The 27,884-nt window shown below is 38.0% G+C and overlaps 2 protein-coding genes across 2 annotated transcripts in view; one reads left to right on the plus strand and one right to left on the minus strand.

Moving 5' to 3' along the window:
- Positions 1-1,529, minus strand: part of IFT74 (intraflagellar transport 74) — an 80,830-nt gene extending 79,301 nt beyond the window's left edge. The window contains exon 1 of the mRNA XM_033123038.1: positions 1,471-1,529. The gene's annotated coding sequence lies outside the window, so the exon portion shown is untranslated. The remainder of the gene's footprint in view (positions 1-1,470) is intronic.
- Positions 332-27,884, plus strand: part of PLAA (phospholipase A2 activating protein) — a 37,566-nt gene continuing 10,013 nt past the window's right edge. The window contains exons 1-10 of the mRNA XM_033123035.1: positions 332-978; positions 7,445-7,638; positions 10,533-10,633; positions 10,722-10,842; positions 12,714-12,881; positions 13,300-13,435; positions 15,978-16,147; positions 19,921-20,078; positions 20,767-20,986; positions 23,246-23,317. Of these exons, the coding sequence (XP_032978926.1) occupies positions 830-978; positions 7,445-7,638; positions 10,533-10,633; positions 10,722-10,842; positions 12,714-12,881; positions 13,300-13,435; positions 15,978-16,147; positions 19,921-20,078; positions 20,767-20,986; positions 23,246-23,317 (1,489 nt within the window). The 5' untranslated portion in view covers positions 332-829. The remainder of the gene's footprint in view (positions 979-7,444; positions 7,639-10,532; positions 10,634-10,721; positions 10,843-12,713; positions 12,882-13,299; positions 13,436-15,977; positions 16,148-19,920; positions 20,079-20,766; positions 20,987-23,245; positions 23,318-27,884) is intronic.

The raw sequence follows: 27,884 nt of genomic DNA on the forward strand, positions 1-27,884 counted from the left end.
ATTATGCAGATTTCCCTCAGTGCTTTTAGGAGAGGGAGTCGGCATTTGCCATTTGTATACAGATGTGACAGTTTAAGTATTTATTTTAAATCTTTGAAATGAACACATAAAATATTATACTTTTATATAAGTACCAAGAATCCAGTTTAGTGTTCAGAGAATTTAAGGCAAGCGATTATTTCCAATTTGGCCGTAAGCTCTCTTGTTTTAATTAAAACGTTTAACTTCAGATTGCAGAGAAGGACTGGCAAAATCGGAGTAAAGCCGCCCTAACAGAACTCTAAGTAGCCTTACCAACCACAAGGCAGCTCGCAGCAAGGCTGAACAAGATTTAAAATAGCCGGATTCCGCGCGCCAGCGGCTCACGCCCCACTGCGCGTGGCATTGTGGGATTTGTAGTCTCGCACCTCATCTCCTATTACAATAAACAGTTCAGCCAGGGCTTGTTAAGGACTCGGGCTGCGAAAGGAGCCGAATTCGGGCGCTTGGGCAGAAGGGCCGGGCATCACTATCTTTTCCTCGATCGGTGGTCCAGAGCGCAGGAGGGAAGAGCGCCTCAGTTCCACGTTGGCCTCAGCAGTCCCGACGCACACGCTCTGCGTCATGGCGGGCTGAGGCCGATGATGAATTCCGGTGTGCATGTCAGGGTTGCTGTGTCACTCGGCCCACTCGGCGCGCCCCTTCCCTGCCGCCCTTCCGCACCGGCTCTCGGCTCTTCCGGTCTCCAGCCGCCCCTCACCTGCAGGCCCCTCTCCCACCGTGATCCGACCTCCCCTGCGGAGTGATCGCGCGCGGTGCCCGGGCACCGGGCGCCGGGCGAACAAGAACCATGGCGAGCGGCGCCGGCAGGTATCGGCTGAGCTGCTCGCTCTCAGGCCACGAGCTGGACGTGCGGGGCCTGGTGTGCTGCCTCTATCCGCCGGGGGCCTTTGTGTCCGTGTCCCGAGACCGCACCACCCGCCTCTGGGTCCCGGATAGGTGAGCGCTGAGAGCCCGGCAGCCCCCCGGCTTCCTACCGCCTGTTGCAAGCTTCCTACCGCGTGTGGGAAGAGAGTGACCCTTCTCTGCTCTATCCTGCCCTCTCCCTCCCTTCCCGGCCTTCCCTCCGGTCTGCGCTCCCTCCCAGTTCTGAGAGCGCTGGCACTCTGGGCGCGCTGTGTAAGAAACCGACGCGATTTGGTGGAAAGAGCAGCGGATCGGGGGAATAGAGACTGACTTCCTCGTGCTAACTTGACCACTAAGCGAGGGTGACCTTGGACGAACTCTTACCTTTTGGGGCGTCAGTTTTTGGACGACGATTTCCCATGTTAGATTTGAAAATTTATTGATGCCAGGTGCACCCTCCTAAATGAGGCAGTGTGGAAGCGTTTGCCATGTAGTTGAACTAGTCCATACCCCCTCCCGCCTGCTAGAATTTGCTCTCTAGTCTTTCCTTCAAATTTGATGAGGACCTTGGTTCTCAAAACTTACATTGCAGAAAGTTGCTTTGCCTCTTCTCGTTGTCCAAGTCAGAGTTTCTGTGTCGGGCTTGGGTGGAGGGGATGAAACCTCTCAAATGTTGATGGATGTGTGGGGAGGAGCTGTTTTTTGAGGAGAGTACGTCCATTGCTTTCTAAAGATTGTCTTGTCAGAGAGAGTAACCAAAAAAAAAGAAAAAGATTGAGGAACAGAAGGTTAAGCTCCAGTCCAAAACAAGTTCAAGGGTTCATCTCTGATTTGGCTGCTTGTAACAAGAAATTAATGACCTGGAAGATATTTCAGTTTAGAAAGAGAACTGGGGTAAGTTACTTTGTTAGCCTCCCATCAGGAGAGGTTTCACTCAGTTTGAGACACCATCCATAAATTCAGGTGATAATTACTGATTGAGGTCCTCCTATTTGGGATCCTGAAGAAGAATAGGAGGACAGGCAAGTTCTCTCTGTTTATAGAGCTTTCTTACAGCGTGGGAGGCGTGATGGATCAAAAAACAAGCAAGTAAATAATTACATATTGGCATGTGTACCATGAAGAAAACAAATATTGATATAGAATCCAGTGGAGAGAGGTTAAAGAAGGAAGCCTCTCCGAGGAAGTGGGTATCTTTTTTTTTTTAATTTGTTTGTTTGAATGATTTTTTAAGTCAGACACTGAGACGGAGCTGGTGGTGGGAGCAAGGAATGAGAAAGGTTGATTGGAAGAGTACTGTAGGCAGTAGGAGGAGCACACGGAAGACCTGGAATAAGAAAGAGGAAAGTCCATGTGTGCTGTGAGGTGAGGGCAAGTTTTAGAGGCTAGCAGGAGCCAGATCACGCCTTGGTAAGAGGGCTAAGGAAGGTAGGTGCAAGCCTAAGACTTTCAAGCAGGGAGCAGCATGATTTCATTTACCTGTTCAGAAATTTCTGTGAGACGCTGATGGAGATTGGATTGCAAAGTGGTAAATATGGAAGTAGATCTGTTTGGAGGCTTTTTCAGGAGGCAGCCAAGACATGATGGTAGACTATGGATATTGTAAAGCAAACTCCTGTATTGACTTGGATGAGATGACCTCTAAAGGTCTCTTTTAACTCTAAGATTTTGTGATATTCCAAATCATTTAGTGACAGTAATACATAACTTTTTAGGTATTTGCATACAATAATGGATTAAGCTTGTACATTTAAAATTGAGTTCAGTAGAAGCGTGTGTCCAGTGGGATATAAACATTGCAGTAAGGCGTATGTAAAGAGAATGCTTGTTGTCATAATTGAATCCTGTCATTGAACTTTTACATGTTGTGTGTGAGTGTGCTAGGTCGACAAGAACTTAAATCCCTGGAGTGGTTGCATTTACCAGGAATTTGAGGAACTTTGGGCTGAAATGATCCTCTACCTGAAAACTGGTTCTTTTCATTTAACTCATGTTGTTTTTTGGTGTTTTTCAAAATTCATTCGTGTATTTATTCCCCTAACATGGATTGAAACCCTGCATTGTGCCAGTCACAGGGCGGGATGGTAGGTGATTGGTGAGATAAGATCGTTTTACCTCATTTCCAATTGCTCAGGGTAGAGCATCTCATAGTCACTGGGTGATGAACCTCTCTTATACGTAGAGTTTCTCAACTATAAAAGTGTCCTCAAGGTTGGCATCCTGACAGTTTCTATTTCATGGTATTTTTAATAAAGTTAAAGAAATGCTGTAAAATGTTTGGAGCCAAGTCGTAAATGAGAATTGTTTTCCATAGGGTTCTGGATCAGGGTAGTTAGTGTGGGTTGGACTGGGAATAATGGGGAAATTTTATTTCAGGGAGTTCTATCCTGGGGTGAACTAAACCAGGTACCTCGTCTTGCACAAAAGCCCATTGAAAACCCAGAAAGTCTCTGGGCCTTCTCAAGACCCTTCAGAAAGGAGATATTTTTGGGGTGGGGCAGGAGAGTTGTACAGGAAGCTTAACCAGTCAGCATGCCATTGTTTGAGACTGCTTCAGGCCTCTTCAAGCCCACTTTAAATTCAACTGGATTTCCCAAGTCTGGCACTACATACTGCTTTGCCTTTTAAAAACGACCCATATTTGAAAGGTGCAACTTCAGATTTAACATCATGCATGAAATCTTCCTTGAGCATGCCAAGGCTGAAGTGACTTCTCCCTTATGGAAATACTCAGCACTTTGGGTCCTTAGTCACACAGTTCTATGGGGTTTGTTAAGAAACCAAAGCCATTCCGTTCCACCCCCTATTTCCTTTCCTTGGAGGCAAAATTTTCATTTCTTTTAACTGATAATTTTTGTATTTTACTTCCATGTCTGTATATAAAGTGCTATACAGTCCTACGTGCTGCTTAACGAGAGGGATATGTTCTGAGAAATACGTCATTAGGTGATTTCTTCGTCATGCGAACATCATAGAGTACACTTAAACAAACCTAGGTGGCGTATGCGACTGCACACCTAAGCTCTGTGGTGTAGCCTGTTGCTCCTCGGCTACAAGCCTGTACTGCATGTTACTGTACAAAAAACATGAGATTAAATCAAGTGTGAAAGAAAATAGGTAATCAGAAGACACAGTAAACGAGATGTATGAGACTGCTGCCAGAGTAACCTGGCATTCTGTTTTAACAGCAATTTTTTTTTTTATAAGTAGAAAGTACACATTTAAATAATGATGAAAAGTATAGTATAGTAAATACGTAAACCAGTAATGTCATTTATTATTGTTAGCGAGTAGTATGTACTGTACATAATTGTATGTGCTGTACTTATATACAGTTGGCAGTGCGGTAGGTTCATTTATACCAGCATCACCACAAACACGTAATGCATTGTGCTAAGACCTTAACCATGGCTATAGGAATATTTCAGCTCCTCTGTAATCCTATGGACCTTATATGCAGTCTGTCCTTGACCGGAATGTTATGTGGCACATGACTTGTTTTGCTATTTTTTAAAAATTATTTTACTTCAGATTATTTTCTGTGTGTTAGTATGGAATATGAGATTTTGCTTTCTTTCTACCCTTTGCCAACCCCCATCTCATACGCATTCTTTGTATACCATGATCCTTATAATAATATAGATTAACTGAATTTAAACTGAGTCAGGATTGTGTGACTATAGAGTCTGTCTACACCTGAGCTGTGGAATAAGCTATGGTAACTTCAACAATTTTGTGATCACCTGATAGCTACTAATTGCTTTGTTTTGGGGTTTTATTTGCCTAATTTTTTATATATTTATCACTAATTCAACTTCAAATTATTTGCTAGTTGTCTAACTCCTCTCAAGACCTTTAGACACATTGGATATTTTACAGTTTCATCTTTCTGACAATGAAAACTTTCTGACCTGGTATTTCTTGCCTGATACACAACTAATCCTGGGATCTCCCTTTCCTGCCATCTCTGCATTCCATTTTGGACCTCTTATGCTGATTTTCTGTTATCAATATCCTTTCACTTTCCGTTTTTTGGATTCTTTGATGCCTTATTGGAGCGTATCCTCCAGAAGCTTCCAGAAATACAGTGCATGGATAATGTACTAAGACCTTGCAAGTCTGAAAATTATTTTATTCTTACATGTTACTAGAATAATAATTTAAATGTTTGGCATTCTAATTTCCAAACAATTTTCCTCAAGGATTTCGAAGCCATTGCCCCATTGTATTCTAGCTTCTAGTGTTACAGTCCGAAGCCATTCTGATTCTTAACCAATTATTTTTTTCTCTCTGGAAGGCAGCCAGTATTCATGTATTGCTCAGGGCCATTAGTGGACTCTTTTATGAAAATACACATTCATAAATTCTGGGACGTTTTCTTAAATTAATTCTTTGGTTTTGTCCTCTCCATTTTCTCTGTCTTCTTTTCTGGAACTTTTCATTCAGATACTGGTCTTGTTTCTAAAATTTCTTCTCTCTTCCCCACCCCGTCACTATACTTTCTCAGCAATTGCCTTAACCTTTTGTGAAATTATGTCCTTGTTTCATGGTTACAATATCTTTTCTAGTATCTCTAAGGATAGTAATGGTGATTTTAAAAAATGTTTATTTTCTCCTTGGTGGTCTGTTTCCTCCAAATTGGTCTTTTCCCCTCCCTATTTGATTTGAAGACTATGTTTTCCTGCTGGAGGCAGCTTTCCCCAGGTGTCTGGTAATCCTTGTTCTGTGCTCAGTGTTGCGTTTGGAGGACCAGAAAGCTGCTGGGAAGCTCTGCTCATGTGTGGGGCTTGCTGGCTCTGAGATCACTGTAGGGTGGTCTGGCTGGACCAGTTCACTACTGGGCTGATCTTCGGCCTGGAAGATGACTGACTGGCCCCTGGGTTTTGCCTTGGACTCCGTTATAAATGTACATGTTCTTCATAACCCAGTGCTCAACTGTGCTTTGTGTCCCCCCAGTAAAGACTTTCATGTTTCTAAAGAAGCTCCAGACTCTTGCTGGGTTCAAGAGGGGCAGTTGTCTGGCTGGGGTATCTAGCTGCCCTTTTTTTTTTTCCGTAATAACTTCAAGTATTTTTTATTAATTCAAGAAATACTTAATCCTTCCCATGTAGAATATTGTGCTAGGATTTTGGGGAGATAAAAAGAAGAACAAGGTCTGGTCTGGACTCCACCATAACAACTTGACAAACCAAACCAGTGCAGAAGATGCACGTAAACATTTATACTGGGAAGTGCTAAGGGACACACTCAGGTCGATTTAGCGATTTGCATAGTACACCTTTTAAAACACGTCCTAGCTTCTAAATTTGTTTGGGCTTATTGATAAAGTGGTTTCTAGAAACACTTTTTGGTAAAGTGGTTTTTATAAGCACTTAAAAAAAACCCCACCAAAATAAAGCAGACAAGTTTTAAATATAACTTAAAAATAGCTACTACCAAAATCTTCCTTTGAAGATTTTTTTCATATGATTCAGCTTCTGACTGATTCTGATGACTTTCAGCTAGTCTTCCTTATTTTAGTTCTTACCTTTTTTTTGGCCCATTTCTAGAGGTACATGTTACCGCTAATTCTTGAGCCTTTTGGGGATTCACTGATAAGTTGGTTCTCTACTTTTCCTGCTACCTATGTAGGTAGGTAGGTAGATAGATAGATGTGGGTATATATTAATATATAGGTATGTGTGTGTGTGTGTGTGTGTGTGTGTGTGTGTAAAAGCATAAACCCACAAGTCAAGGAAGACAGGAAAAGAACAAGATTATAACTTTGAATATTGAAACTGACAGAAAGCAGTAAAGGTCTTAAGAGACATGAGAAAAATGAGTTCTAAGCCAGTGGCAGGGATATACATAATTCTTTATCTCTCTCTCAGCAGCTAACTTACTGCCTTCCACATACTATATCATAATCTGTTATGATATGACTTGTTATGTAAGACAGTGTAAGGCTAAGTGACTGACGTGTACAACAAATTGGTAATCATTCTAATCCAAGGCAGTTAATGTGCTGTGTCCCAAGAGCAATCATTTATCTATCGCTATATTAGGTCCTTTAGTTTCCATATTGAGAATGATTGATATTCTATTTAGATACACATAGTGTACTAATAGGTACTAAGTTAATGCTTCACAGTATGAAAATGTCCCCCCTATGGTTAAGGCTTATTGATAGTGGGTCTCATTATCCTAATTGCGTGAATGTTTCACTTCACCAGGGATTTCTTAGGGTAACAATTACTGATGAGTAGAAATGAAGATAGAGCATGAGGAAAAGCCACTTAAGATATTGGTTTCCCTCTTTCTTTCCTTGTTTTTCCTGTTAATTAACATACTATTATCAATTAAAACCTAATTCAACTTCTCCTAATCTGATGTAAACCTTTGTAGTAGTTGTTGTAAATTATCTATTGAACATTTAATTTAAAACAATAGATACTTAAAGTAGTATGTACTCTATAAAATTCAACCTAGACACTAAATAAAAATGAGTACTTTGACGACTTATGTACTAGGCTAAGTCAGGGGACCAATATATGTCTTATTAATTATCATGTCCTTCCAGCCCTAACAGGGGTTTTACAGAAATGCATTGTATGAGTGGCCACTCCAATTTCGTATCTTGCGTGTGCATCATACCTTCAAGTGACGTATACCCTCATGGACTAATTGCCACTGGAGGAAATGACCACAATATTTGCATTTTCTCACTGGAGAGTCCAGCACCACTTTATATACTAAAAGGTCACAAAAATACTGGTGAGTGTAATGTTTTGGTAGTTTTCAATTTGAAAAGTTTCATCCTTTTGAAAGTAAAGTTCACATATCCATTTTCTCTCGTTTTTATTATGTTATTTTACCTATAGCTAAAAAGCTTGATAGTAAAAACCTTTTTGGATCATCATTGTTCTATGAATTCTGTTGTTACAGATTTACTGTTGTCATCAGTAAAGGCTGACATGCTTATATATTTAAAAAGTAAAGTGTTCAGTTATAAAAGGCAGAGGCTGTATAATTTTAATACACTGTGATATCAGTTTTTCAACTATTTTGTGCAAGGAATTCATTTACTCAGGAAAACTAAGAATATATCTTTATCTTTTGACTATTATGTCTCTGTGCAGCAAATTGACTGTGTTTAGAGCGCTGGTATCATTAAAAAGTATTTAATACTTTTGAGTATCGTTTCCTGTGATTTGTGTATATTTCTGATTCTCTTATAATCCTGGATTTGTGTATGGCTTCACAGCTCTTATAAAATGATATGCTTAATCAGTGCAGTATGTATACTTATTTTTTATGTATCTGGAATAGTTTGGCACATTTTAAAGAAAATAGTATGGCCCATAAACACTTAAAACTTAATTCCTTCAAAGAGTTTGTAAAATGTTTGCGTGTCAAAATAGAGTGATGCAGATTTATTAACTTAATTATAAGAAATCTTCAAATGTATACAAAAGTAGAGATAGTAACTTACATTGCATTGTACACAAACATATATAAACGGGAGTAATGATCTCTTCTAGCCATGTATTTTACATAGTTTCAAGGATTATCAACACATGGCCTATCTTGTTTCATCTTCAGCCTCTTCCACAACGTTATTTAAAAGGAAATTTCCAGTATACTATTTCATTTGTAAATGCTTCAACAATATGTAGCTCTAAAGTAGGGTTTGGCAAACTTTTTCTGTAAAGGGCCTGATAGTAAATATTTTAGGCTTTATAGGCCATATGGTCGCTTTCATAGCTACTCAGCTCTGGTGTTGTATACAAAAGTAGCCACTGATAATAAATAAATGAATGAGTATGTCTGTGTTTCAATAAATCTTTATCAGTGGACACTGAAATTTGGATGTTAATAAATTTTCACATGTCAAGAAGTATCTTGATATTTTTTTCCCAACCACTTAAGATGTAAAAAAAGCATTCTTAGTTTGTGCACTGTACAAAAACAGATGGCCTACAGGCCATAGTTCGCTGACCCCTCTAAAAGGTAAGGATTCTTTCTCTTCTTTAAACAATATTATCATCCCTAAAACAAAACTTAATTTTTTATTACCAAATATTTAGTGAATATTCAGATGTATGCAATTGTCTCATAAATGTTTTGTACAGTTTGTTTAAATTGTAACCCAAACAGCGTCCACATGTCTTTCTATCAATTTATTTTCTTTTCCCCTCTATTTGAAACCAGATTATTTTTCCTGTAGAATTTCCTGCATTCTGAACTTTTTTGATTAAATTTTTGTTCCTCCCTTTAACATGTTCCTCAATCCCCAGTAAGCTATTAGTTAAATCTAGAAGCTTGATCAGATTCAGATGCAAGTTTTTGACAAGAACATTTCATAGGTAGTATAGTGTACTTGCTGTTGTAGCACGTCAAGAGGCACATGATGTCTCTTTTTGTGATGTTAAGGTTGATCAAGCGTTGTATCATCCATTCCTCATAAAATTCCCATCAGCCTATTTTATATAATGGTTGTACCATCTATTCCTGGTCATTGCCTAGATCCAATATTTCATTAAAATTTACAAAATGATTATACTCTACTTCAACAATTATTTCTGCATTTAATAGCTAGCATTTTTAACTTTCTAGCTATGTATAACTTTCCCACATCAACTTTTTGATTACCATGTGAAACTTTTATACAAAGAAGGCAAGATAAATGCTTGTCTTGCCCCCTCTCCCACCTTTTTTTAACTGGATTTCAAAGTGGATTGATTCCCTAACATTTTTTTTTTCTTTTTGATTCTCAAAATGTCCCATATTTGGCCAATGGAAATAATTGGCAAAATTGGCTCCTGAGCCAGAGAATGAGTCTCCAGTGTCCTGCAGTGGGTGAGGATGCACTTTCCTGACGCTGGAGGCTGAGAGGAGAGATCTAATGTTTCACTGTGTTGTATGCAGACTTGCAATCACTCTTCTCAGTTTTCTAGTCCTCTGCTTAGCCCCATACTCCATGGAACCAAGTGGCTGGATACTGAGTCTCATGTGGTGGGGCCAGTCACTCTGCTTCTAATCCCTCTCTGGGGTTGTTTAGATCATAACGTTCTCTAGTTTGCTAAATCAGTTATGTTATTTTCAGCCTTCTTTGTCCTTGTAAATTAATACCATTTATAGCATTACTGTGGACAATCTGCCATTTTCAATCAGAATTCTGTCTTATTTTATTTCCATGTTTTTAGATGATTTTTATATTTATAATTTTTAGCCTGTATAATTTTACATCAATAAGACATTTAATTAACCATTCCATTACTATTGAGCATTTAGCTTGGTTACAGTTTTTGTCACTTTAACTAAAGCGATCCTTAATATCTATCTAAACAGCATTGCAAATCATTTGCATTGTATCCCTATGTAGTTTCTTAGAACTGGAAGGGATTGCGCTTCCCACTTAATCCTGCTTCCTCATTTTACAGAGGAGGGGTGTGAGGTTAAGTAATACCTCTGCCATTAGACAGCTAGGACTTGGACCCTGGCAGTCTGACACCAGTCTGTGCTCTCAACCACTGCTCCCTTCTGCATCCCCATTGAGTTAAGCCTTATTGGCTAAGATACTGTCACTTCACAAGCTTTGATAACTAACAAAGTTGAGCATTTTTTTGGTATGAAAATGCATTAACCAATGCCCTTTTTCCTTTTAGTTTGTAGTCTTTCATCTGGAAAATTTGGAACATTACTTAGTGGCTCATGGGACACTACTGCTAAAGTCTGGCTGAATGACAAATGCATGATGACCTTACAGGTATAAGTAGTTCTGTGTGAACATTCTAGATAATAATTAAATACATTGATTCTGTGGCAACTTAAATTAATACCCGTTTTGCTCACAGGGTCATACAGCTGCAGTCTGGGCGGTAAAGATCTTACCTGAGCAGGGCTTAATGTTAACTGGATCTGCAGACAAGACTATTAAACTGTGGAAAGCTGGAAGATGTGAGCGGACTTTTTCGGGTAAGATGAGAGTGACAACTTTTATATTCTCATCACTTCATATTTACTGAGATGGTCTTTCTCTCAAATATTTAGAAGCTTGAAAATGATATCTGAAAAACGCCACCGTATAGCTTTTTAAAGGATATAATGACACTTCTCGTTAAACCAGATGTGGACTAATGTAGCTAACAGGCTGTGTGTGTTTCTATGAATTATATGTACGTATGTAATTTTTGGTACGCAGTTATGTTTTTGCTTGTCATTTGAACATGTTCAGTCTGAAACTTCCAAGCATCAGCCTTATTGATGGTGGATCAGTGGTGTTATCTTTATATATGAAGGAAAACATGAGTACTTTTATTAATATTGAAGCACACTGCTTAATAATAAATTTTAGACTCTGATTATGTGGTGGTTTAGGTGGGTAGTCTTTTTATATCAGTTATTCAATAACTCTCATGCTGAGGCATCTGCTGTGTAATATTAGTATTGCTGATGCATTTGTGGGGTACTTATATGTGGGTATTTGTGGGGTACTTATTTGTTGTGAAATATTTTTTTTGTTTTTTTTCTGTTGCTTTCTTTTAAAAAGTTGATCACCACCCTGGTTAATACTGCAGTAAGTCCCTTTGTGCAGATAAAACTGTAGATGGAAAATGGACAATGAGTTTCAATAAACATCTCTTTTTCTATACATACATACAGAGGGTTCCAAAAAAATGTATACACATTTTAAGAAAGGAAAAACTGTATTAAAATTGTAATACTCAATGTATATTGATAACAAAGGAGGAATACAGGTCATGTGTATTCATTTTTTTGGCACCCCCGGTACATGTATCAAGTTGTTAATAATCTGTGATAACTAATGTACATTAGCAAATGTTAAGCATTGGACAAGTTTTGACTTCTGATGTGTATTATTAGATCACAAGCTTCAGAGAATATTTTGTCCTTAAAAAAAATTATAGTGATATCTTCTATAAGACTTCAATTAATATTGAAAGAAATTGAATTTTATGAAGCTTTTTGAAAACGTAATATAGTTTGATAAGTGGAATATATATATTTTCCATATATACCTGCAGTTGTATAATGAAGAATATTATGCAAGAAGTTTATTCCATAAATTCTTGCCATTTAAAAAAAAACAATAATCATTAATTGTCATTTTATTTTAATACTTGCATTTACATAAAGTGTTAAATGTTTCCGTTGATAAATCAGCAATGTTTTGGCTCTATATTTGCAGTTTGGTTGAATCAAAAGGTAGGATTATGAGACAGGAAACTTGAATTCTTGTTTTAGCTTTGGCACTAATTGCATGGTTTTAGAAAAATTAATCGGTCTCAACCTATTCCTGCGTATTTTAATGAAGTTTATTATTTTTTGATGGTTTTATGTCAAACTCAAATGGAATCTTTTGTAATCTTAGTTTTTTCTTTATTTCCTCTGAAGCTTTATAAATATTAATTTCAATATTGTGTGGTGAGAAACTTAAGGGATATTTATTCCTTGTTATATATTTCTGTTACAGTTGAATATTGTGTATGTTATGAATTACTCTTGTTACTGGGGAAGAAAAGCTGAAATTGTCAGGTAAAATAGGAGAATTGTAGGGATAAGAATCCTGTTTCTGGAAGGTTTTAAGAAATAATTTGGAGAAGATATGATAAATATAATTTTCCAAGACTGGTAATAAAAAAGATGTTGCCAAACTTAAAATAAAAATTTTGGTTATGAGGCTTTTCTAAAGAAAAATGAATTTCTCAAACTTGAAATTCAGTTTTTACTACTCTCTGATGTGTTTTATAACGTTAGTGAAATACATACAGCTATCTACCAAATGATCCATTTTATTAATTTGCATTATTCTTTTTTTAATACAGGGCATGAAGACTGTGTAAGAGGTTTGGCAATTTTGAGTGAAACAGAATTTCTTTCCTGTGCAAATGATGCCAGTATTAGAAGGTGGCAAATCACTGGCGAGTGTCTTGAAGTATATTATGGACATACAAATTATATTTATAGCATATCTGTCTTTCCAAATTGTAAAGGTAAGATGATCTTATGCCACGTGTTTAAAATTTTGTATTGGCCATGGTTCCATCACATTCTTGAGGTGAGGGAAAGAGGACTGATGACTTAAATCAATTTACTAACTGTAACTTGAGTAATTTAGAAACTTTATTTCATAAGTATTTTTTCCTAAAGGAAAGAATTATATGATCATCTTTATATTAATTCAGGTTTACTTTGTATAATTTATTGGTGTAAAGTATAGCATGTAAGATGTGAAATGTATAAAAATGTGATTTTTGAAGTTGTGTATAAGAGACAAATACATAACATTTAAAACTGTAATTTTAAAATACTTTGGGGTTAAAAAAATCAGCCTGCCTGGAAAGATGGTATGTATAAATGTACTTAATTTTATTTATTCAAGCTAATTGTTCCTCTGTTCGTTAATATTAGATTTTGTGACAACAGCAGAAGACAGATCTCTGAGAATCTGGAAACATGGGGAATGTGCTCAAACAATCCGACTTCCAGCTCAATCTATATGGTGCTGCTGTGTGCTAGATAATGGTGACATTGTGGTTGGTGCAAGGTATTTATATTCTAGTCAATCAATAAATAATATGTGTCTAGGCATTAGAGTGCACAGAGATAAGCAATAAGGAATTTCAGATGAATTGGAGTATCTAACAGTCCATATACCAACAGTAGTAGGTATAACGCTAATGATGCAGGATATATTACACCAGTATTGTATTACAAGTGTGTGGCTGAAACACTGAAAGCAAAAAAAGGTCGAGATTGATGTGGGAAAACTTTCTGGAGAAGAAGAAATTAGGATGGGATTTTGAAAGATAGTGAGTAAGAACGGAAGTGAGAATTTTTATCAAAAGCAACAGATGAGTCAAGGTGTGGCATGAGAATGAAAGTGATCATGTAGGAGATGAAGGAATATGACGGAGGACTAATACTGGGGAAAAGTTGGTCAGACGTAAGGCAGATCTTCATTATGGACAACCTTGAATGTCAGGCATTTTAAAAATTAAGTGTTTGGGGTTAATTGGTTGTAGCTATTGAGGAAGAAGTTATATGATTAAAGCAGAACTTGTGAATTATTATATATTGATTTAACTAGTGGGACCATGGGAAGGAAAGCAAATTAGAAAGCAGTTACAGTAATAAGGGTGTGAAGTTGTGAAATATTGGCCCTATAGTGCAAATGGATAAGAGACCAAAAGTGAGATAATGCAAAGAAAAAAGGATTAGAAAGCGATGAAAGAAAAGAATAAAACTTCAAACTTGGTGATTGAAAGACCACAATAAGTAAAAGGGGGACATGGGAGAATGGTTTGATGCAGAAGGTGATGACTTTGGTTTTAGGCTTTGTGACGTTCAAGTGGTAGTTAGCCCCCCTCATGCCAGTAGATTATGGGCATTTGGACTGCAGCCTGACAACTGTGACTGAAGATAAAGATTTGCACAAAACTGCCAAAAGTCAAGTGATGGACCACTTTTCTCTGAGGGAAGAAGCATAGTGGGGAAGAAATAGAAAACTGAAGACTGAATCTTGTGATATACTGTTGGGTGAAGAAAGAGAAGCCAGTAGGTTAAGCAGATAAAGGAATCCAGAGGTTGAAATTCAGAGATGAAAAGGAGAGATTTGGAAGGAAGATCATGATCAGTGTCAATGTATATACAAGTTAAGGAATGGAAAGTTGGAAAAGCTTTTGGATCTGGTTTGCAAGATGTTAATAAGTAACTTTTTTGATGCCACATTTTGCTAGAAAATGATAGAAGAAGGTAAATAAGAGGAGACAGACAAAGAGTTTTGAGGCAGTAGATGAAGGAAAGGATTATGGACTATGCTGGCATTGAGGCAAGAAGAAACAGCTGCAAGGGACAGAGGGTCTAACAAACTAGAGGTGTTTTTACACTCTGGCTGGGCCAGGGGTTAGTTTTTTCTCCCCTAAGCACATTTAAAGTTGAAGAAAAAAAACAATAAAACTGAACGGGTGAAATTGCTGTTAGTGGAAGGTTAAGTAAGAAACTAAATTTTCTGTAGAATTGGGTAGGATTAGTACAGTTGAAAGTGGCTAACTTGCCCTCCCTACCCCAAATTTAGAATTGAGAAAGCATGGAAATGAAGACATTTTTCTGAGAACAGGGGTTGTGACTGCCATCTAGTACAAAGGCACGACCTCTTTCTTTCTTTCTTTCTTTCTTTCTTTCTTTCTTTCTTTCTTTCTTTCTTTCTTTCTTTCTTTCTTTCTTTCTTTCTTTCTTTCCTTCCTTCCTTCCTTCCTTCCTTCCTTCCTTCCTTCCTTCCTTCCTTCCTTCCTTCCTTCCTTCCTTCCTTCCTTCCTTCCTTCCTTCCTTCCTTCCTTCCTTCCTTCCTTCCTTCCTTCCTTCCTTCTCTTTTTAAATTTTTTTTGGGGGGGACAGGGGGAACATTGTGTTTCTCCAGGGCCCATCAGCTCCAAGTCGTTGTCCTTCAATCTAGTTGTGGAGGGCGCAGCTCAGCTCCAAGTCCAGTCGCTGTTTCAATCTTTAGTTGCAGGGGGCATAGCCCACCATCCCATGTGGGAATTGAACCGCCAACCCTGTTGTTCAGAGCTCACGCTCTAACCAACTGAGCCATCCAGCTGCCCGGCACGACTTTTTTCTTGATTGGGTTACATTGCTAGTTCATGGCAACTCCATGTTTCCCTAGTGAACAGATACCGAGCAGATATTTCTAAGCCTTATGGTGGTCACTTAAGCCCTCTATAAAGTAAACCAGCCTGACAGGCTTCTTTATACCATAATACCTATGTAATATTGACTTTGAAAGTTTACACTCTATCTAGATTTTTATGATGGTAAATATTTAACTTGGAATAAATTGTGTTAAATACATATTTCTCTGTCCTTTGCCAGTAATTTTTCCCTAGTCTTTTTCCACCCTATGCATTGCTTTAGAGAATAATAGAGGGTAGTGTGTGCTGATGTCAGCATAGTACGATACTCAGCAATAAATACATAGTAATGTTTCTCATATTCACAAATACAGATTAGTTTTGCTTTGGAACATGCGTGTTGTGATGATGTTTATACACAATGGCAGTGACTTAAAATCAGTTTATTTTTCCTTATAGTGATGGTATTATTAGAGTGTTTACAGAATCAGAGGATCGGACAGCAAGTGCTGAGGAAATCAAGGCTTTTGAGAAAGAACTGTCTCAGGCGACCATTGATTCCAAAACTGGTGATTTAGGGGACATTAACGCAGAGCAGCTTCCTGGGAGGGAACATCTGAATGAACCTGGTAAATATTTCAGTGTATCTAGTAGTAAAAATTGTTGTTTGCCTTCTGGAATAATTAAAGTGGTAAATAAAAAAGGTGGTTTTTCTAATCATTCGGTGTTATTCTCATTGACAGATACTGGTATTTTTTAGGATTTTTACTATTATGCATGAGAATCACTATGAAAAATCGTATTCTTCCCTTTTCTCATCGTTTTAAAAACTTTGAGCTAAGCGCCCTATAAATACTTTTGTTCTTTAAAATAAATCTCTCAATGCTTAGCTCCTATATAGTAGGTACTCAAAAGTCACTTATTTTAACACCTTTTGGTTGATTGGATTCCCTAAGATTGTACAGACTAAAAATAAAAATGAGTGTATAAAAAGCAACGTCTGCTTAATGAATTGGGGATCATTTGGGTTTAAAATTGGAGGAGAGCTGTGTCTCAACTGAAATCTTGTTTTGGATATATCCCTGATCCATTATATGTGTGGTTCTCGGAACTTGGTCCATGGACGCCTGGGAATTCTGAGATCCTGTCAGGATGTCCACAGGGTCAAAACTAATTTTACAATTCTAAGGTGTTATTTGATTTTTACACTGTGTTAACGTTTACGGGACAGAAGCAATGGTGGGTAAAACTTAGTATACAAATCAAGGCTGTGGCATCAAAGTGTTCTGGTAGTCATTATGTTCATCACCAGCACACAATCATAGATAAAAATAAAATGCTATCTGCCCTCAAAAATGTCCTTGAGGAAACAAAAATTAATTTTATTACATCTTGACCCTTTAGTACTTTTTTTTTTTTAAATATTCTGAATGACAGAATGTAAATTACACGTAAAGTATACCAAAGCACTATGGTGTCTCTGGTGTCTCAAGGATAAGTACTTACACAGTCATTTAAGTTGCAGGCTGAACTATTCTCTTTTTTCATGGAATGCCACGCTTATGTCTAAGAACGACTAACTATGATTATTCAGGCTTGGGTATTTGGTAGGCATTTTTTGAAAATGAACAGTGAGCATGTCATTTTAAGAAAAACAACTGGCGAAGTTCAAAGATAAAGTTCAAACTCTCTCAAGTGCAAATTGAAATTCTGAAAAATTTGTATCTGCCACATGAGCTTGATAGTTTCCTAATACTTAAAAGACTATTCTAATGATATCAGTAGTAATATTAACAAATGTAATTTTTTTGATGTTGAATAAAATGTGTAAACATGTGGAAGATCCACATAGCTCATTTAATCAATATTTTCCAAATGACCAGTTCATGGTGTTATCAATCGTGAATGTAAAAAATCTGTTCAAAGTGTAAGATAGACCAATGGGTTTTAGTGTAATAGAGCATGAAAAAATTCATTGATATGGTTTCAGATTCTAAATTGTAACCTTTAAGGACCTACTTCATGTAGAATATTCACATTTTTCTGAAAGGGCTATTCAACTAGTCTTCTCTTTTTCAACTATATTATCTGTGACAGGCTGGATTTTCTTTATATACTTCATCCAAAACAGCAGATTGAATGCAGAGGCGGGGATGGTAAATCCAGCTGTCTTCTAGAGAGAGTAAAATGATTTACAAATATGGAAAACAATGCTAGTATTCTCACTAAACTTCTAAAAATTATACTTACTTTTTATTAAATATCATTAATTCAATATGTAATGGATCTATTGTTGTTTTCCATGAAGTAGATATATTTTTTTACCTTCCTCATTTTTAATTTCAAATCCAATAAATCAGTTGGTATAACTCACATTAAAAAAAGCTCTTTGGGCTTCTGAATAACTTTTATGACTGTAAGAGATATTGAAACCAAAGCTTGAAGAACTACTGCATTAATATCATGTTTTTGATATTTTTTACAAGTCTTTACAAAATGTGTGTGTAAACACATACTGTGTTTCCCCGAAAATAAGACCTAACTGGAAAATAAGCCCTAGCCTGATTTTTCAGGATGACATCCCCTGAACATACTGCGTGCGTCTTTTGGAGCAAAAATTAATATAAGACTCGGTCTTATTTTTGGGGAAACATGGTACATACATACTCCGGGGAGTGCCAAAAAAAATGTATACACATGACTTGTATTCATATTTTGTTCTCGATATATATAGAGTATTACAATTTTAATATAGTCATACTAAAAATATATATACAGTTTTTCAGTTTTTGGGCATCCTTTGTGTGTGTGCATGTGCATGTGTACACATAGGCACACACACACACACAAAATAAAGTATTTACTAAGTGCCTAATATGTGCCAGGCATTGTTCTAATCTCTGGGGAGTACAGCAGATAACAAAAGAGACAAAAATCTCTGTTCTCACAAATTTATGTTCTACAGGAAGAGACATAATTAAAAAGTAAATATGTAAGTGTCAGATAATGATAAGTACTATGGAAAATACAAATAATTGGGGCTGTTTCATCATTTTAAATACAATAGTCAGGGAATGGATAGCACTAGCTGCTGAAACAGATAAACCCTAAAATTTCAGTGGTTGAACACAAGAAAAGTTTATTTTTTTGCACATTTAAAGTTCAGTTGATGGCAGCATACGCTGGAGCATGTTTATAGACTAAATTTGCTCCGCATGGTCATTCAAGCTGATGGCAACCGCCATCTTTAAAATGTGACTTCTAAGGTTACTTTTGAATATAGACATTCATCCTCCAGACAGGGTACAAGTGCAGGGTAGAGGATGAGGAAGTTGGCCTAGAAATGGCCTATATCGTACCCATCCCGACGCCACTGACGATTATTCAGTGTGTAACATCTAGGGACTGGAAGATGTGACGGGTCTGAATAATTTAATCTGACTAGACAGCCACAGCTCTACTGTGTGAACTTGGAGCATGAATCTCTAGAGGACAGCTAGCTTTGCTGAGAAGGCCTTGCTGAGAATGTGACATTCAAGTGAAGTCCTAAAGGAGAGAAGGGAGCAAATCCTGCCAACACCTGTGTGAAGAGTATCATAGGCAGAATAAACAGTTGGGGCAAAGACTGCATGGCTGCAGTGGGGTGATGGGATGAGGGGAGGAAGAGTGGAGGATGAGGTCAGAAGAGAATGGCAAGGGCAGAGTATACTTGGCCTTGTGCATCAGTCACTCCAATGACCTGGGTTTTAATCAAGGGTGAGATGGGACGTCACTGAAGGGTCTCCAGCAGAGAAGTGTCTGGAGCTCCTTAAACTTTGGAAAGAAGTTCTGTGGCAGCTTGACATTAGGGGACCCCTGGGCAGGAGTAGAAGGCCATTGAATCATTCCAGTTGAGAAACGGCGAAATGATGATGTCTTGACCAACGGGTAGCAGTAGAGATGGTGCGAAGAGGTAGTTTTTCTAGATATATTTTAAAGATAGACCAGATAGAATTTGCTGAAAGGTTAGCTGTGAGGTTGAGAGAAAGAGGAATCAGACTCTTCTGCTCTTTTTGGCCTGAGCGGCTAGAAGAGCAGAGAGGCATTTACTAAAATGAAAGTGTTGTCAGAGGATATACAGTAATAAAACTTGTTTTACTTTTGATGGGCAAACTACTTCCTGGTAGAATCACATTTTTTAAACCTTTATTTAATAAAGTTTCCTTTTAACCATTATTTTCTTTTTGGTCACTTTCCGGTAGGATTGATTATATTTTAAAATCTTTTGTTTGATACAATTTTCTATTAAACTAAAATGTAGATTCTTTTTTATGTATAAATTTTAATGTTAAAAATTTTATATGTAAATGTTTGAATTTTACTCTGCCATTCTACCTTTGATTCTCAAAATTTTTATTTTAAGGTACTAGAGAAGGACAGACTCGTCTAATCAGAGATGAGGATAAAGTCGAAGCCTATCAATGGAGTGTTAGTGAAGGGAGGTGGATAAAAATCGGTGATGTCGTTGGCTCATCTGGTGCTAATCAGCAAACATCTGGAAAAGTTTTATATGAGGGGAAAGTATGTTGACTTCTACGTTCTAATGACCAATATCGTAAAGCATTCCACACATTAAAGGTTTTCTTTACCCTTTTTTTCATGCTAATAAAATTTTCTTTGGTATTTGAACATTTAGAAATACATTTCTATGGGGAAATTCTCTCTTTTCCCTGACTTAAAATAAATTTTTTAAGACTCTCTGTCCATGTAGAGAGAGCTGTATTTCATAGGCATTATTTGTCTTTTAGTAGTTTCCCTTCGTAAGATATTCCCAACAATTTTGGATTAGGAGCTTCTGTGCCACCTTTCATCTAATGTTTCATGCCTATATTTAACTTGACAAGACGTGAGGGACCCTGCAGGGCAGTGCTTATAATGCCAGCATGTTTTGGTTAGTGGGGCATGGTAACAGCTAATACTTTTGGCCTTGAGATCAGCCAACTAACTAGAAAGTTTCCTTTGGCCTTAGAATTAAAACGTAGTCGTAATCCATCTCCCACTTCCCAGTGAAATTCTTTTCTCACAGCACATGCAGTGGTTGCTACTAATCGTTATATGCCAAGTGGGAGATTTTAACATTGCCCTTTAGAGAAAGTTTAAGTACTATAATTACTAAAATAAAGAACATAACATTGCATTATATATGTCATTAATATATATAAACAGATAAGTTAGTAATCATTATCTCCTTTTTATATTCCTATTAAAGGAATTTGATTATGTTTTCTCAATTGATGTCAATGAAGGTGGACCATCATATAAATTGCCATACAACATCAATGATGACCCCTGGTTAACTGCATACAACTTCTTGCAGAAGAATGATTTGAATCCCATGTTTTTGGATCAAGTGGCTAAATTTATTATTGATAACACAAAAGGTCAAATGTTGGGACTTGGGAACACCAGTTTTTCAGATCCGTTTACAGGTAATTTAGGGTTTGTATTAAGTTTTAATGTATTTCTATCATTTTTGGTTGATTTTCATTTTTTTTGACGTGTTTAAAAGCCCATAATGATTAGCTGTTTAAATAAAAACCAAGATCTATAGTAGATTTTTACTTCAAATTCATATTTGTAAGCCTCAAATTATATAGTAATTCTGTATTCATAAAAATGATTGTAAATTGTTCTCTTTCAAAAATACAGCCACACTGTAAATAAAATTAAGAAACGTTTTTGGTTCAAATAAACTCTTATAAAAATTTAAGAAAAAGTTCAACTTTAATTTCGTCATTTTAAATGAAAAGAGACTTCTATGTTTCTTTTACATAGTTGCTTCTTTTTAAAAATATATGTTGTGGAAGGATGTTGGTACTAAGGGGGAATATGGCTGCCATGCCTTCCAGTGCTTTGACAAAACCTCAGATGCCTGGCTTGTGGCATCTGCAATTTCATGTTGTTGGAGCAATCATTGTATGGGGGTCGGGGGGAGGTGCAGCTTTCTAGAAGTTTGCTGTGGCTGAACCAAGGAAAAAGGCATACTCAGATTTCTACAGAAATTATGATTCCATGAAAGATTTTGAGGAGATGAGGAAGGCTGGTATCTTTCAGAGTGCAAAGTGGTTTCGGAGTGTAAAGAATTTCTTTGAGTTGACTTCCATGGAAGTTTGTCACTGACCTATGTTCCTGAGCTATGAAACATCGACATTTGGGCTAAGAAATAGTTCCTTTTAATAAATAAACAATTAACAAATGTTGTGGAAAGTAGGAAAAAACAGAAACAAATAAAAATATATTTTGTGGTGAAATTTAGTAAATAGAAATTCTTTTTTTACATGAGGATAAATTGGCGAGTTGTGCATCAAATCTAGGACTGAACTGTGGGTGATTTGTATTCCATGTCTTCATTTTACGTCAGTTGTTTGAACGTAGTATATACAGTGCCTACAATGTTGTAAAATGAGATGATGTTTTCATGCCAGCCCATAAATTATAATCCCAGTAGTATTGGCCTGAGTCCTGGGTCCTGGGAACTGAAGTCATGGTACAGGAGGAAATAAAATGCTTCCTCTCTTCTTAGGTGTAGAGCAAGCTCTAAATAAAATTTCGAAATTGGTACTGTAGTAACGTTTTACTGTTTTCAGTTTTGACTCCATTTTTCACACGCCAGTGCTTTTGTTTTACAAGATCCCATACGCTCCCGATCTCAAGTCCTTAAACAGATCTTTTTTCCTTCCCCGACAGGTACTTCATGTTCCAAATTATCTCCTCTTTCTAGTTCAAAATTCCAATGCCAGTTAACATAATAAAGCTAATCTCATCTGCGTGTTAACTTAAACAGAATTATCAGACTGATTCAATACTGAACTATAAATGTTGTAACCTTCCCAATAGTTGTACTTGACGAAAACAGAGAGAAAAGTATTTTCATTACCAGGACGTTTTGGTTGGTGGAATTTCATACTACAGTGCAAAAGAGTGAACACATGATTGCAGTATTGTATAAGCTATTTTGTGGGACTGGCTCCATCTGGAAATCTAACTATTTGGCTCCTCTGACACTTTAACTTTATAAGAATCCTTACATATATCTTTTTGTAGATGCCTCTGATTATTTCCTTAGAGGTACTGACAAAACCTGTCCTCACACACAGGGCACATTTGTAAATGTAGAAATGGAAATCTGTTTCTTCTGTAGCACTCATCCCGGATTTGTAATTCTCTTTTCCAGTAGGTTATAAGCTTCAGTGAATACAAGCAATCATGTTCTCTGCTGGATCCCCAGCACTGAATGCACTGTTTGTCACATGAATTAATGAACCCAGGGGTTCTCTAAAAGATTAACATTTGATGCCTGTGGTTTTGATAGCAACTGCAACAGCAGGAATTCTAGTGAATTTGTATAGGAGCAGGAACTGATTGTATGTATGTATTATTTAGGTCAGAGACCACCTGCAATTTCTCTTATATTTGAATTCCTAGTTATTTTAATATTTAAATGTGAGAGCTAAGGTATAATAAAGTATTAAAGATAAGAAAACAAAACTTGGAGAATCACTGAAATTTTAGTTTCTTACGAGTCTTTCCGACTATAAGACTTTTGACTATAACTTCTGTTATTCTCTCATGTGACAGCCTAGCCCTTCTGTTTTTCTCCAAGCTTAGTTTTCTAATATGAGCATTATGCTGTTTATGAAATTCAAGTTTTTGGTGTACTTCAGCTTTTCCTTTGTTTGCATGCACAGGTGGTGGTCGGTATGTTCCAGGCTCTTCATCAGGGTCTTCTAACACACTGCCTGCAGCAGATCCTTTTACAGGTGAGGTGCAATTTTGATTAATATGTCTTCACTAAATGTATTTGTAGCATTTTACATTATATGGCTTTACATTTTGGAGATATCCCATACCTGGTAATTCCCTCATCTACATATCCCAATTTTGATGGATCTCCTTTTCTTGAACGTGTAATTTTTGCTTCTTTCTGGAGTACTTTTGTGACTTACCTCATGACTTTTAAATACAATATTATTATAGCTCATCATTTTCTCCAGTGGTCCTTCCTGCAAGGAGAGTCATTAAGAGTGTAGGTTTTAGAGCCAGACAGACCTTGTTTCAGAATTTGGCTGTACCACTTACTTGTGAAGCAAGTAAGTGGCCAAAATAACTCTCCAGAAAATCCACCAAAAGAACGGTTTATTCTAGAAAAGAAAAAGAAACGAGGTCACCCCAGTAGTGGGTGAGCACGCTTCCAACTGGCACGCCAACCGGCCGCACACGTGCAAAAAGCCCCGATTCCAAGAAGGCTTCTCCATTTATTAGCATCCCTCCCCCAGAAGTGACCACAAAGTTTAACAGGAAGTCAGGACTAGAGAGTTAACAGAGGGCTCAGCTCCACCCATAGTCCTCCCAGCTCTTAAGATACCATTTCACTTTTATCATTCCCTCCTCTTGATCAAGGTTTTTTCTCTAAAAGATCATTGATCAACAGTCAGGTCTTCTAGTCTCAGGTTTTCCAGTGTCCAGCCTTTTGTCCTTTGGTGTCTGTTCAGCCTTTTGTCCCTTGATGTCAGAAGGGCCTCTTCTGGTGTCATTTCTTAGATCATGGGGAAGAGTGCATGGATCGGGGAACAGCTGGTGTCCAGTGTCGACTGGCATCAGAAGCAGAGCTTAAATAGATCAAAGTTAAAGGTAGAATTAGAACAACATAGCAACCTAGCTTATGTGGCAGACATAGACCAAGAACTCAAGCTCCTTAGAGGTCATCTACCTTAAATTTTGACAGCTTTAGGTTCAGGTCACCAGACTATGTGCTTTTCCAGTCAGGGTTTGGTGCCTTCTATAGGTGTGACATGTGTATTCAAGAGTCTACTCCCTGCAGTTTGGCAGCACAGGGGTTAGTCAACAGTACCTGGTAAGGGCCCTTCCAGCGTGGTTGGAGTGAATCTTCTTTTAGATGTCTTTTCCAATGAACAAAATCTCCAGGTTGTAGAGTATGAGTTTTTAGTTTTTCATTTTCCTGGTGAAATGATTGTTTGACTAAAGCATGAATATTGTTGATAGACTCAATTAAGCCTTTACAATAATGAAGTATGTCTCCTTTCATCCAACGTGGATCAAGAGAGGCAGGGGCCAAATGCATAGGGCGGCCTGGTAATTATCTCAAAGGGTGAGAGCTTATGAAGCCCAAAGGGGTAGATTTGAGATTTAGAAAGACTAATGGCAATGTTTTTGGCCAAGGTATTTGAAGAGTTTCTGTAAAATTTGCCAATTGAGTCTTAATAATACCATTAGTGCATTCAACCAATTCTGAAGATTGAGGATGGTGAGCGCAGTGAAAATGTTGTAGGACTGGCCAAACAACACAGACTTGCTTTAGGACCTGCCCAGTGAAATGGCTTCCTCGATCACTGTGGAGTTCAAGAAGAGTTCCCCAAGTAGGAATAATCTTCTCTAACAGTACTTTAGCCACTGCAGATGCATTAGCATGTCTGCAAGGGAAAGCTTCCGTCCTGTGAGAAAACATACATTATGACTAAAACATATTTGTATCCATAAGATGAGGAAGCTATATGAAGTCTAGTTGCCAGACCTCAAAGGGAGGTAAGGAAACCACATTGTTTCCATAGCATTCCAAAGTCATGGGCTACCACAAACTCATATCTGCTGTCAGTATAAATGTTGACAGCTTTACCGTTTGCTAAAATGCAAGCTCAAGTGAGGGCATATAATTCAGCCTGCTGTGCTGAAGTGGCCAGAGGCGAAGGTGCTGCCTCGATGACTTCAGGAGTTACAACAGCATAACCAGCACAGTACTCACCACTGTCATTTTTTAAGTACAAAACATCGATAAACCATGAGAAATCAGCTTTACCCGGAGGAGTCTTCTGCAAATCCTCACGAGGAGTCAGAAGGTGATGTTAATTTCAGGCAGTCGTGAGGGGCATCTTCAGTCTCACAAGGAAGGAAATCCAGCATGATACTTCTCTAAGAAGTCTCTGCCTAATAAATGGGTAGGGGCAGAAGAACTAAGGAGAAAATGATGTTAATGTTCTTCTCTTAAGGGACCTAGACAAATAGATTCAGATACGTAAACCTGTCGGGGAAGGACTGGAAAAAGCCCCTGTAATTCCTTGGAGCCCTGGTTATTAGGAAGGCCTGAACGAGACTGGTTAGTAGGCAGAGAGCGTCTTGTACGCTTCAACTTATGGCAATCCCTTTTCCAATGTCCTTGCTCCTTGCAGTAATGGCAAAAAGTTGGAATTCTCTGATTTCCCACAGGGTCTCCCATTTGCCACGGCTGAAAGTCAAAAGTCTTTGCAATTTTAGTTCTATGTGGCTCGTCTAGGGTACTTGGTAAATTAGCCAAATTTACCAAGTCTACGGTAGGCATAGTTCCCCATTGCATCCTGGATCCTCCTAACCAGGAGGGAAAGGTTTTTATTTTGCCCATTGACAAACAAATAATAATTAAGTTACATGTGTGGTGTCAATATCTGAAGGAAGACCAGAATTTTCCTTAAAAACTACCTGAAACCTATTATAATAATCATGAACAGATTTGTTAGGCCTTTGTGAGCAAGTGTGAATTTTGCTCCAATCGATAGACCTTGGGAAGGCTTTCGGATTGCTTGATAAAGCTTTCGATCAAGTTCTCTGGCTTCCTCCCAATAATTGGAGGTTTGCTTTTCTAAATACCTTTCAGGATACTCCCATCTGACAATCCTCATCCAACCAACATATGGATTAGCTGGTACAAATCAGAAAACCCAGGCTGATGGCATTGAATAGTAATATCAAATTCCTCAGCAAACTTATTAGAATTTCATTTACCTTAGGAAATTCCTTTGCAATGGCTCGTGACTCAGCTTTAGTCTAGGGTACGTAGGAAATGTGGGGCTTATTAGGATCTCCAGAAGGTTTAATCTTTTTTTTTAAAATTTTTTGTTGGGGAACAGTGTTTTTCTCCAGGGCCCATCAGCTCCAAGTCGTTGTCCTTCACTCTAGTTGTGGAGGGTGCAGCTCAGCCCCAAGTCTAGTCACCATTTTCAATCTTAGGTACAGGGGGCACAGCCCACCATCCCATGCGGGAATTGAACCGGCAACTTTGTTGTTAAGAGCTCATGCTCTAACCAACTGAGCCATCTAGCTGCCCCAGGAGGGTTTAATCTTAAGTGGAAAAGTACTAATAAGTTCTAAGAAAGAAGAGAGAGGCGGAGATTTCAAGAGAAGTTGCGCTGGGGGCTGAGTTGAAAGTGGAGGAGGCCACGAGGAGGAGCAAGGTGGTATCAGAGGTGGAGTTTGAGACAGAGGAGCAGTGGGGGGAAGGGAAGGCAGTATAGTGGAGGCAGGACACGAGGTTTCCAGCGCCATTCTCTTTTAGAATTTTTAACAGTCTTCACTCACTTTGAGACTTTATTTTGTAAAAAGACAACTTTAGATTTACAGTCTTGTTTGGCAGCCTCAATGTAACATAGGCATAGCCTCAATATATCCAAACAGGCATTCCATCCCTCTTTCTCAGTTACAGTGCTACTACTATCCAATTTAGTTTTAAGAAAATCAAGTTTGAGAATCGCAAAAGTTCCCCAAAGTGGCCACTGATTTTTAAAATTACTCTTAGTCAGATCTGTCCATTTAGTTAAATATGTGCACGAAAATTCCCCATGGGTTTTAAACATATATTCGGCTGGTATCCCTGGATGAGGGACAGTTTAGAAGGCTTAGAAATCAAAGATCCCATTTTTAATACTGGGCCCCAAACAGTTCACAGCTCGAATAACCTACAGGTCTTCAGCTCGCCTCACTCTCACTCTGGAATAGTCTGATCACTGCAGATGAGACTGAAGGCTAGATTAGAGCCAGTTCCAGGCCAGTAACCAACTCGCAGGCAGTTGAGTTACCGGCTCAGCTTGTGGTACTCCGTTAACTTTCTCAATGACACAGCACAATCTAAAACAGGCTAAAACTGACCAATTTCAGTAGAAATAATCTCTTATCCCCAAAGGGGCGAAGGCCAGTTTTTTTGTCTCAAAGAACAGCTTGCTTTCCAAAGAATTCAAGCCGACGTGCTATGAGTACTCAGACAACAGAAAGAAATAGGCCTTAACGCATTCACACATGCACAGCAACTAACAAAAAATTTTAAAAGAACTCCCAAATAAAACCTGGAGAATGCCAGACAGAAAAGCCTGTTGGCTCAGATCCAGGAGAGAAACTCATCTGAGGCTTCTAAGCCAGGGAGCAAAGAATCGAGCCGAACCAGCTCAGTCAGGCACCTAGTTTGCTCACTGGTCAGAAGCCGTTAGAGTTCCGTTCCTCTCTGGATTCCGGACAAGCCCCTAAAATGTTAACTGACCAAAATAACTCTCTAGAAAATCCACCAAA

The sequence above is a fragment of the Rhinolophus ferrumequinum genome, chromosome 12 (genome assembly GCF_004115265.2).
Source record: "Rhinolophus ferrumequinum isolate MPI-CBG mRhiFer1 chromosome 12, mRhiFer1_v1.p, whole genome shotgun sequence".
Classification (NCBI taxonomy): domain Eukaryota; kingdom Metazoa; phylum Chordata; class Mammalia; order Chiroptera; family Rhinolophidae; genus Rhinolophus; species Rhinolophus ferrumequinum.